We start from the raw sequence: 12,317 nt of genomic DNA, 5'->3' as shown, positions 1-12,317 counted from the left end.
TTCAGGCCCGTGACATTCCGGTGACTCTGGGTTACACATGGCTGTCCAAGCACAACCTGGTGTTTTCCTGGAGTGCCGGGGAACTGCTTTCGTGGGGAAAGCAATGCTCTTCCTCTTGTCCTCTGATACCTTGCCGAGCCCCGATTTGTCACGGCCCCTGACAGTACCAGCGCCTTATGCTGACTGCGCTGAGGTATTTAGCAAGGCTCGGGCGATCCGCCCTGCCTCTGCACAGTCCATGGGACTGTGCCATCAACCTTCTGCCTGGGATGACTCCTCCTGGGGGTCGGGTCTATCCGCTGTCTTTACCCGAGCAGAAGGCCATGGAGATGTATACAAGCGAAGCCCTAGACTCGGGTATTATCAGGCCATCACTTTGTGTGTGTGTGTGTGTGTGTGTGTGTGTGTGTGTGTGGGGGGGGGGGTTCTTTCCTTCTTTATAGGAAAGAAGGATGGCGGTCTTTGCCCTTGCATAGATTATCGCAGCCTCCATGACATCACCATCAAGTATCCACATCCCCTGCCTCTGATCACTCCCGCACTCGAACAGGTACATGGCGCGCCGGTGTTTATCGAGTTAGATTTACGAAGTGTGTATAACCTGCATCCTCAGAGGTTTCAGCTGTAGATTCCTGGTATCTGCAAAACGAGGCTGCCTGGCAGGCGCTGAAAGACCACCTCCAAGAAAGTGTCCACCGGTATAAAGAACAGGTGGATCGACACCGCTGCACCTTATCCTTCCAGCCGGGGCAACGGGTATGGTCCTCCGTGAGGGCCTTTGATTGCCCTCCAAGAAACTCAGTCCCCGATTCATCGGTCCCTATAAAATCTTCCCAGTCACATACCGGTTACAATGGCCCCCACACCTGCGCATCTACCCCACGTTTCATGTTTTCTTCTCAAGCCCTACAGTGCTTCTGTTCTCCAGGCCACCTGAGGTGAACCTATTCCTCCCTCACCGGACAAGGAGGACACCCACGCTGTTCGCACCCTCGATTCCAAACACGGGGGGGGGGGGGTTATGGCCCTGAAGAACATAGCTGGGTGCCAGCCTGCAACATCCTGGACCCATTGCTCATCAACAAGTTCCACCAAGCACGTCCTGATAAACTAGCGCCTTGTCCTGGGGGTTGCTCTCCTTCCAGGCGCCACGGGGTAGCTGGAGCTATGCCTGGAGAGGGGGTACTGTCATGTCCCCACCCACAGCACAAGCACCTGACTCTGCACTAACTCACACGTTAATGACTCGCCGTATAAAGACCCTCTTCATCTCCCGTACCGCTGCGGAATCTCGTCAGGGACAACCGCCCTTCCCGTGACACTTCGTGCACAAGCATCGCTTCGTTTCACATCCTCCGGTTTTTGACTCTCGCTTCATCTCGCAACCATGTCCAGGGAGCTTCGTTCCTGTCCTGTTCCCCGTTCGACCGACCCTTCCTTATGTGGATCTTTGCTCTGACCCTGATCGCTGAGCGACCGACCCTTCGCCTGTCCCTGACACCGGAAACTTGCCTCATCCCTTGTTTCGGGGCAAACAACGCTGCACTTGGGTTCAGCCATCCCGGCTCCCCGTGTTCTACGTGACATAGATACAAATATTCAAAGCCTTTAAATCTTTATATAATTTAAGAAATTTTCTGTGGTTCCATGTACTATGATACTGCTTCAAAATTATTTTTTTCACATGATGCCGCACATCATGTAGGTACTATATGGGGGGGGGGGGAATACCTGAAGTGTGTCATATGTGTAGCACACCACTCTTTATCTGTTAGGACTCCTCAAGGGTCTGTGTGAGTTCAAGTCTTATTTTATTATCCTATACATTATATATACTAATTGTGAATAAATTGCACTGGACCATGTGTCTTTGAGATATCAGATAAAAACATTTTCCATTTTTATTTATTCCGTGTCTAACAGGACAAATTAAGTTTCCCTTTATGCTTAAAACAACTTATTTTCATATACTTTCACAAAGAGGAAAATGCATGTATCATGAAATTACAGCTGTTTTGCTTTGAAGAATTCTGCCTTTTTACTTGTTGAAATTTTCAAGATTCCCCCCCTTTTTCCCTGTGGGACAGAACATAATCCTATCTTGTTGACTGAAGGCTTTTCCTGTCTAGCAGAAAGACTCTGTTTCCTGAAGTGGCCGCAATGAACCCCATCCACCTTCCCTGAGGACAGACACAGGAACTGAAGATGGCTGATGGCAAATCAAGCAGCCTGGAAACGGACTGAAAGACAAGGAGACACTATAAGCATATCTTGTCTGCTCAATTTTAACTCTTCCCAACCTTTGTTCGTACAAACTGACCAGCAGTGTGTGGCGGTTGACGATTCTCAGCATATTCGATTGGCTACCAGCTGCCAAAATGTGATCGTGTCCCAGCCAATGGCAAGTGTAGATCTGTGTATAAATTTAAACATTTTACTCAGAACAATAGCAAGTACAGTATAAATAGGTGCATGAACAGGATATTGAGTAGAAATGAAAAAATTAGTAAAACTGCATTGGGGTGGGGCCCATTGGGGTAAGTCATCTCACTCTGCTTTGTCCGTGGGGGTCATTAGGCACCTCGCACACTTTTCGCCCGGAACCATACTCCCACACCTGTGGGACAGCGGAGAAACTATTTGAATAGTAGTGTGAAAACATGAAGCCCATCTGCATCATAAACGTATACAGGTTTTCCTCATATGAGGGCTTCCTTCACAAGAATTCTGACTTGCAAGAAATTTGTGCCATAAAACTGTAATAACCTCTTGGCTCGCATTCATGAGAAATTCCTTAGGAGAACAAGTTGATTCAAAGTACACATTTCTTTTCAAACTGCTTCTCTAACTGTTCCATAAACTTCACATCTGTCGCAATCACCTGTGCATTTCCTATCGATTCGATATGCACTCCTCGTTGAATGTAGGCCGGAAAAATGGCACTCAGACAAACTTATTGCTTCAACATTAACGTGTCTGCATCTATAATTCTGAACCTATTGGGAAAATGCTTTTTGCAGGGATATAAATGAGGTGCCTGGACCATGTTGGTCTTAGGCTTGGATTTAAAGGTGTCCACAGTAGTTCTCATATTCTGGACCTGGTTTTGAAGTACATTTTCTCCGTGTTTAAAAATGACAGGATTTTGAATTACTGGTGTGCAGCTATTATTTGTGTGCACAATTACCTCGAGGGTGTTGTCTTTCCTCCAGGATCCGGAAAGAATCTGACTGGCCGCTGGGTCAATCTCGAGAGCGTCGCCACAGATATGTGGACCAGAGAGCATCCTAACAGTACAAAAGACACTAAGTATATTTTCAGTGAAATTCCACAAAATGAATAATACAGTTTAGTTACCTGACAGCGTGCTGTTGTCTGGTGTCCCAAAACTGCAGTGATACAAATCAGTGCAGTATCATACAACTGAATATGCCAGAGTTTTACTGAAAATATGTTCACATTTTAATATGCAAATTGTATTTACTTGTCTGGTTTTATTTACCTGTATGGTGTTATCCCAGCCTCCGGAAATAAACTCCTTCTCCTTCTCTGGGTGGAAGGTCACAGCAAAAACACGGAACCTGTGACCATCCATAACTGTCTTTGCAGAACTGAGAGAACACAGTAAGAAATAACTAGTGACGGCTATATATGGGATCTAAATCCAACAAGAGCCATACTATTGAAACTGTACAAATGCTAACTATAGATACTGTATATATAACTATATATTTAATATATCACACAAGGAGAAAATGTTGCAGTTGCTTCTAATAAAGGAAATTTTTTCAAGTCCCTATTAACTGAACACGGTTGCTTTCAGGTACATCTCCTCCTCGTGATATGAATCCAACTGGGACTAGAGGTCTGTATTTCAACTTGTTCATAAATCATTAAGTTACTTTTGCCACAGTCAATAAAAGCTTAACAATATAAATGTCCCTAAATTTGTATTGGGTCCTGTAAAGGTCTAGGATAAAGGTACAGTAAAACAAATTAAACATGGGTTGTAGGATTTTTAACATTTTTATTAACTTAGAACTACCTGAAAATTAAAAACTGAAGTAAAAGTACTTTTTCCTCCAAACTCATTTCATGCAGACTGTTGACCAGTGCATCCCATTTGATCTTGTTATTGATCACCAACGCTCACCAAGCACGAACCGTACAAACTGGCCGTGGAGCTTAAGTAAGCGCTCACACTACTACTCCGTGAGTGCGTTTTACCACGAACCATCGGTTGGGTGCAGAAACACAAGTCCTTTTCACTCCACAACAAACAGAACTTTTCAATAACAAAAGTGAATGAAATAAGTAAAAATAATTTTTTAAAAAACCGGACACTGCATCTTTGAAAATTCCCAACTTAAGGAATTTTGAGGCAAGGTCCCTCGCAAACTGTGCATGACAATACACAGCTGGGGAAGTGATATGCTTTTAAAGAGGTTACCTTGCACTACAAGTAAGTAGTCTCTGATGAGTGTGAAGGTCATACAGGTGTATGGCAGCATCGGACCCCCCGGTGAGTGCTTTCTCTCCCGAGGAGGAGACGGACAGAGAGAAGGTCTGCCTCTGACTCTGCCCCTCTTCCCATCCACCGGTCCATTTGAGTTCTCTTATTTCCCACAAAAGCTCTCCTCCCCACACATACCAGCACTTCACAGTGCCACTGGCATCTGAGGGAGACAAGAAAATTAGTTTGACCGACAAACACGGGACAGGACAGGAGGAGGACCAGCAGACAGGTGGTGTTTACAGGTGGCCAGCAGGAGGGTGTGAGACAGCGAGCTGACAAAGAACCGCAGTGCTGTCACGGGCAGAGAGGACAGGATGCTCTCGCTGTCCCTCAGGGCTTGGACAACACTGCCAGTGTCAACACTGAACACCTGCATCAGAGACGGACAGAGGGAGAGAGAGACAGGTAAGACACGACACTGCATTGCGAGTGCGACTCACACACTACCGAGTCTCCGCATGAAACCACGGGTGGCATTTCAATGAATGGATGTGTTTTCTCAAAGGTAAAGCAAGCTCCAGTTGGCGCCGTCTTTTACTGTGCAGGTGGTCCTCCGCTTAAAAGGGAGTTCCGTTCCCGATGACCTCGCTGCAAGTCCACTGCGCTGCAAGTCACACATCCCCTTATCTGTATTATATAAACCCTCGGGGGCATACTGTACAACATGAATGTTAGGTTGTATAATAGGGCTTTGTTCTATTTTTTCACTAATTTCACACCTCATTCATGCCAGAAAATACTAATATAAAATAATGATATAAATACTGTACAGTGTTACATTTTCATACTGCACTATTATTTCCCTTTCATTTTCAAATTGTTTTTTGCCCTCTCTTTTGCACACCACTGGAATACTCATGTTTTTACATGCTATCCATTAAAAAAATAAATTAAATCACATAGAAACATTCTGTTAGTAAAACACACACACACACACACACACACACACACTTTCTGAACCTCTTGTCCCATATGGGGTCGCGGGGAACCGGAGCCTACCCGGTAACACAGGGCGTAAGGCCGGAGGGGGAGGGGACACACCCAGGACGGGACGCCAGTCCATCGCAAGGCACCCCAAGTGGGACATGAACCCCAGACCCACTGGAGAGCAGGACCCGGTCCAACCCACTGCGCCACCGCACCCCCTTTAGTAAAACATGTTTTTGTAAATAAAAACGCAGCGGCTGATGGACACAGGGAGCCAATAAGAAGTATGGTGCCAAGTGGCAGCGCAGCCAGTCAGTCAGTGTCATCGCACAGCAGACAAATGGGTCCTTCCGGAAACGTAGGGGCAGAAATAATATGGGTATGATACAGTTAATGGGACGAGCGTCTTAAGTCTGGCTGGTTGTAAGTTGCATATGTTGTAAGCCGAGGACCACCTGCACTGTCACTGTGTGATGGAACAGACGTCACAGATGAAGCATATATACTAAGATGTCCAGATGCACCTTAATTGTCCCGTTGTTCAGCCCAACAGCAAGAAGAGACCCATCAGGGCTGAACTGGCACACTATGGCGTCACACTCACAGTCCCTGGAGGCGAGAGCACAGGCTGTTTACCACCGAACAGTGTTCACTGATACAGAAGTGTAGAGGCTAAGGACAGTTATACCCACAGTACACTGTGCACATAGAGGTCTCCCTCCAGCTTGGGCTGCGTGGAAGTGCTTCCGCTTGATGGTGCTCTTTTTTCCGTACGGAAGCGTTCATCGGGGCTCCCTGCTGCTCCACTAAATGCATCTTTGTGTTCTGCTTCATCTCCACTGGCATCAGCTTCAGCATTGACGTCAAATTCACTTTTGCCGTGTGTATCAGTGTGTGTGTAGTCCAGCTCTGGACCCGAGTGTGTATCACTGTCCATACTATCTGAAGGTGGGGGTTTCTCCTTGTGCTGGCAGCTGAAAAGCTCAGAACACACTGGGGATAAGGGGGGTGGGGGGGGGGGGGCAAGTTTGTGGATCAAAATGACAGCAGTTCTGTCACACTGACCTTTGCCCAAGTAAGTAACAGACGATTTCTGGAAAAATTTGCAAAATTTCCATCCATCCATCTTCCTCCGCTTATCCGGGACCGGGTCGCAGGGGCAGTAGTAGCAGAGCCCCCCAGACTTCCCTCTCCCCGCACACCTCCTCCAGCTCCTCTGGGGGAACCCCAAGGCATTCCCAGGCCAACTGGGAGACGTACTCTCTCCAACGTGTCCTGGGTCTGCCCTGAGGCCTCCTCCCAGTGGGACATGCCTGGAACACCTCCCCAGGGAGGCGTTCAGGAGGCATCCGGAACAGGTGCCTGAGCCACCTCAACTGGCTCCCCTTGATGCGGAGGAGCATCAGCTCTACTCCGAGCTCCTCCTGGGTGACTGAGCTCCTCACCCTCCCTACCCTCACTAAGGGTGCGCCCAGCCACTCCGCAGAGGAAACTCATTTCTTCCGCTTGTATCCGCGATCTCATTCTTTCGGTCATGATCCAAAGTTCATGACCATAGGTCAGGGTAGGAACGTAGATCGACCGGTAAATTGAGAGCTTCGCCTTACGACTCAGCTCCTTCTTCACCACAACAGACCGGTACAATGACCGCATTACTGCGGGCGCCGCACCAATCCGTCTCTCAGCCTGCCGCTCCATTTTCCCTCACTCGTGAACAAGACCTCGAGATACTTAAACTCCTCCACTTCAGGGAGCAACTCCCCCCTAACCCGGAGGAGGTAATCCACCTTTTTCCGACTGAGGACCATGGTCTCGGATTTGGAGGTGCTGATTCTCATCCCCGCCGCTTCGCACTCGGCTGCAAACCCCTCCAGTGCACGCTGTGAGTCTTGATTCGATGAAGCCAACAGGACCACATCGTCCACAAAAAGCAGAAACGAGATCCTGCGGCCACCAAAACAGACACCCTCCGTTCCCTGGCTGCGCCTAGAAATTCTGTCCATGAAGATAATGAACAGAATCGGTGACAAGGGGGCAGCCCTGGCGGAGTCCAACATGCACTGGGAACAGGTCTGACTTACTGCCGGCAATGCGAACCAAGCTCCTGCTTCAGTCATACAGGGAACGAACAGTCCGTAGCAGCGAGCCCCGAACCCCATAATCCTGAAGTACCTCCCACAGGATGCCACGAGGGACACGGTCGAATGCCTTCTCCAGGTCCACAAAACACATATGGACTGGTTGGGCAAACTCCCATGAACCCTCCAGCACCCTAGTGAGGGTGTAGAGCTGGTCCAGTGTTCCACGGCCAGGGAGAAAACCGCATTGCTCCTCCTGAATCCGAGGTTCGACTATCGGTCGGATTCTCCTCTCCAGTACCCCGGCATAGACTTTCCCAGGGAGGCTAAGGAGTGTGATCCCCCTGTAGTTGGAACACAATCTCCGGTCCCCCTTCTTAAAAAGAGGGACCACCACCCCGGTCTGCCAGTCCAGAGGCACCGTTCCCGAGCTCCACGCAGTGCTGCAGAGGCGTGTCGGCCAAGACAGCCCCTCAACATCCAGAGACTTGAGAAACTCGGGGCGGATTTCATTCACCCCCGGAGCCTTGCCACCGAGGAGTTTTTTGACTACTTCAGCAACTTCAGCCAGGGTAATGGACGAGTCCCCCTCCGAGTCCCCAGCCTCAGCTTCCTCTATGGAAGGCGTGTCAGAGGGATTGAGGAGATCCTCAAAGTACTCCTTCCACCGCCCAAGGACATCCTCAGTTGAGGTCAGCAGCGCACCACTTCCACTGTAAACAGTGTTGGCGGAACACTGCTTCCCCCTTCCGAGTCACCGGACGGTTTGCCAGAATCTCTTTGAGGCCGACCGAAAGTCTTCCTCCATGGCCTCACCGAACTCCTCCCAAGCCCGAGTTTTTGCTGCGGCAACTGCCAGAGCTGCGCTCCATTTGGCCCGTCGGTACCTGTCAGCTGCTTCAGGAGTCCCATGAGCCAGCCAGCCCGATAGAACTCCTTCTTCAGCTTGACGGCATCCCTTACCTCCGGTGTCCACCACCATGTTCGGGGATTGCCGCCGCGACAGGTGCCGGAGACTTTATGGCCGCAGCTCCGAACCGCCGCCCCGACAATAGAGGTGTGGAACATAGTCCATTCGGACTCAATGTCCCCAGTTTCCCTCGGGACCTGGTTGAAGCTCTGTCGGAGGTGGGAGTTGAAGACCTCTCTGACAGGGGCCTCTGCCAAACGTTCCCAACAGACCCTCACTATGCGTTTGGGCCTGCCAGGTCTGTCCAGCTTTTTCCCTCGCCATCGAATCCAACTCACCACCAGGTGGTGATCAGTTGACAGCTCAGCCCCTCTCTTCACCCGAGTGTCCAAGACATATGGCCGAAGATCAGAAGAAACAACTACAAAGTCGATCATCGACCTCCGACCTAGGGTGTCCTGGTGCCAAGTGCACTGATGGACACCCTTATGCATGAACATGGTGTTCGTTATGGACAAACCGTGACTAGCACAGAAATCCAATAACTCACCACTGGGGTTCAGATCAGGGAGGCCGTTCCTCGCAATCACGCCCCTCCAGGTGTCACTGTCGCTGCCCATGTGGGCATTAAAGTCCCCCAGTAGAACGACAGAGTCCCAGGTGGGAGTGCTTTCCAGCACGCCCCCCAGGGACTCTAAAAAGGCCGGGTACTCTGCACTGCCGCTAGGCACATAAGCACAAATGACAGTGAGAGACCGTTCCCTGACCCGAAGGCGCAGGGAGACGACCCTCTCATTCACCGGGGTAGACTCCAACACATGGCGGCTGAACTGGGGGGCTATTAATAAGCCCACACCCGCCCGCCGCCTCTCACCTTGGGCAACGCCAGAATAGTCCACCCTTGGTCGAGAAGAGTGGTTCCAGAACCCAAGCTGTGAGTGGAAGTGAGCTCGACTATATCTAGACGGTATCTTTCAACCTCCTGCACTAGCTCAGGCTCCTTCCCCGCCAGTGAGGTGACATTCCAAGTCCCAAAAGCCAGAGTTGGCACCCGAGGTTTGGGTCGGCCAGGCACTCGGCCCTGACACCGCCCAAATCACAACGCACCGGCCCCTTACGGTCTCTCCGGCAGGTGGTGAGCCCACCGAAGAGTGGCTCCATGTCTTGGCTTCGGGCTGAGCCCGGCCAGTCCCTGTGGGCATAGACCTGGCCACCAGGTGCTCGCATGCGAGCGCCCCCCCCCAGGCCTGGCTCCAGGGTGGGGCCCCCCGGGTAAACGAGAACCTAGATTTAATCGTCATCATAAGGGGGTTTTGAACCGCGCTTTGTCTCGTCTGTCACCCAGGACCTGTTTGCTATGGGAGACCCTACCAGGGACATACAGCCCCAGGCAACATAGCTCCTAAGATCATTCAGGCACTCAAACCCCTTCACCACGTTAAGGTGGCGGTTTGAGGAGGGGGCAAAATTTCCAAAAAACAATAATTTAGCAGTAAAACGCATAGAAGCACAGGTGATGCAAAAGAGGAAAAATAACTACAGTGCACTCAAAATATACTTACATTGTACTCCTTTGTATATTTTATTATTTTAAGGTTTCTCGATTTTTTGTTTGGATATTGCGCCAACGCATTACAAATAAAACAAACTTCTAGTCTTTACACATACACTTCTATTTACTTATTCATTTAGCAGGTGATTTTGTCCAGACCGCACAAATTTATAGAAATTCCTGTTAAGTCCTCATTTTTTGACTCATTCATATCAGTGAGTGCGCAGCTTTCCCGTTCTATTAATGTCACTGTGGTCTCCATGGTAACGGGAACATTCTACTTACTGAACACCGGACACGAGCTATAAACACAGCGCAGGCCAGTTGAACTGAGGCGGCACTCAACTATCCTGCGTCTGCGCTCTACTGACACCTATCGGCGCGGCCGGGAAACGCAGGTTCCGCTCGCTCGGAAAACAGAAACAATGTAACATTTGTAACCCGACCCCTCGTAGCACGAGGATCATGTACACACATTTGCTAAGGAAAAAAAAAACAATTCTTTCGCTTTTCTTAAAGAATTTAAACAGTACATAAAAACTATTAAAGCGTGAAAAAATAAGGCCATTAAGACATTAAATTACTGTAATGCTTTCGAGTTGTAGTTTATTTCTATTTGTATTGACTTATTTGTCCACTTCCCCCTGGTTATGTTTGCTTGTTCTGTGTTGTACAATGTTCTTGCATTGTGAGCTCCTGAACTGTTTGCTTAAAAAAAAAAAAAAACACATGAAGAGCAGTTTATGCCATGGGGTCCCTGCTACGTCGATAACAGATGTAAGACAACTAACTAAAGGATGGACCCTTTAGCTACACAATAACATGTCTACGAATATATATATAATTTGTCATAATTATCAGTTATATTTTCTGTTTTGCTGACCTTCAGGCTTCAGAAACGCGTTGCCCGCTCCTTGGACGCGCCACCGCTGTCGTTGCCTGGCAACCGAACAACAACGGATGACGAGTCCTGTGGTACAGGGCGCGCAAAACACACACACTTTCCGCACATCCGCCGCTTTATACACCGCAGTGATCTGTATCAATAAAGTGTTCTTCTGTCTCAGCTTCTCAGATGTTTCCCGAGCTTGATTGAAGTTCTCCTTCCCCTACTTCCGTTCGCGCCCCAGAATCTGCCTCGTTTTATTCTGTAAATGTTAAATAATAGGAGGCACACACAAAATTTTGCAGCCTTTTTACCCGAACGCATTCCGCAGTTTAATTTTATTATTTTACATGTTCGGCAAATGTGTCCACTGAGCAGAAAGTGCAGTTCACGCATCTTACCAGCAGGTGGCGCGACAGCGCTGCCGACACGTGTTTCTCGAGCGCAGGCAGTTGGTCCGATTTGCCCTTTAAACCGACACACGTGACACGGGCAGAAGTGTCAGAAAGTTCAAGGGTGGGATAGATGTTGGTTGTTTTTTTTTTTGTGACCTGCACCCAGAATCTTCTGGCACGTTACTCGTTACACCAAAAAAACTATGGAGAAATGTCTCCAAATGTTTTACTGACAGACTGTAAGGATTTTGCTTTGCACTATGAATAAATATGTGCTGTTTGGATTCTTACATATTAACAGAAGTACAGAGAAAACAGACATCAATTTAGTAATCATTTCTGACAAATGCATACACAGGTCCAAATTTGCTAATTAAAAAAAAATCTTTTGTTTCTCTTAAAGAATTTAGGCAGTATGTAAACACTATTGATTGGGGAGTGTAATAACATTTCATTTATTCGAGAAACACAGGACAAGATGTTATACCCCATGTGTATTTCTCAACAGCTGTACACAAAAACCCAGTCCAACCGACAACATGAAACCACAGAGAACATCCAGTGCAGCCAACATACATCCCATGACCCGAGACCAAGAAGTTTAATTGCCTTCTCCAACCCACCAACCAAACCAACCAACAAACCAGGTCTAACTCACCAATCAAACCCAACAAAACCCACCAACCAAGCCGACAAAGCAAGCCAACAGGGTACCACGATGAGTATTTCATTGAGGTTTTCAAGTGGGCACCTCCCTTCATCAGTGTTTTGTTAAATTAAGCCCACGACACTTCCAGAAGCCTCAACAGTGCAGTCTGGTGTCCCAGACCCCCCCCACCTACCTTAAATGCCCTTCACCCTCAACAAACACTAATCCGCTAACTCCACAACCAACCAGTTCAACCACAGCTCCACACACACCTTCTAGACACTGCAAATGCACCATCCACCAGCTTCAGGTACCCTAATTAAAGGCCACACCTCCGAATACAAGGACTTAAGACCGTAGATTATTATTGTAATATTTTTAGGGTGTTGATGTAATGTCTCTGG

General features: G+C 48.5%; 1 protein-coding gene across 3 annotated transcripts; it reads right to left on the bottom strand.

The window, feature by feature from the left end:
* Window positions 1–2,042: 2,042 nt before the first annotated feature.
* LOC108919360 (WD repeat-containing protein 5-like) lies at window positions 2,043–12,160 on the bottom strand. 3 transcript variants are annotated; one of them, XM_018727301.2, is made up of 13 exons: window positions 12,107–12,152; window positions 11,271–11,336; window positions 10,867–11,131; window positions 6,136–6,436; window positions 5,968–6,052; window positions 4,757–4,886; window positions 4,451–4,676; window positions 3,503–3,611; window positions 3,358–3,389; window positions 3,188–3,287; window positions 2,552–2,617; window positions 2,321–2,413; window positions 2,043–2,240 (listed from the first exon to the last, which is right to left on the bottom strand). In XM_018727301.2, the coding sequence occupies exons 4-13, from the start codon at window positions 6,378–6,380 to the stop codon at window positions 2,097–2,099; spliced, it is 1,230 nt and encodes a 409-aa protein (XP_018582817.2). In that variant the 5' UTR covers window positions 6,381–6,436; window positions 10,867–11,131; window positions 11,271–11,336; window positions 12,107–12,152; the 3' UTR covers window positions 2,043–2,096. The 3 variants fall into 3 exon arrangements, with proteins under 3 accessions (XP_018582817.2, XP_018582826.2, XP_018582835.1); XM_018727310.2 differs by lacking the exons at window positions 10,867–11,131; window positions 11,271–11,336; window positions 12,107–12,152 and adding an exon at window positions 9,994–10,856; XM_018727319.1 differs by lacking the exon at window positions 2,043–2,240 and having other exon boundaries at window positions 2,332–2,413; window positions 2,552–2,636; window positions 10,867–11,336; window positions 12,107–12,160.
* Between the last annotated feature and the right edge of the window lie 157 nt (window positions 12,161–12,317).

This window comes from Scleropages formosus, chromosome 20 (assembly GCF_900964775.1).
Source record: "Scleropages formosus chromosome 20, fSclFor1.1, whole genome shotgun sequence".
Lineage (NCBI taxonomy): Eukaryota > Metazoa > Chordata > Actinopteri > Osteoglossiformes > Osteoglossidae > Scleropages > Scleropages formosus.
The sequence above is the reverse complement of the archived record's forward strand: the minus strand, read 5'-3'. Positions and strand labels throughout refer to the sequence as shown.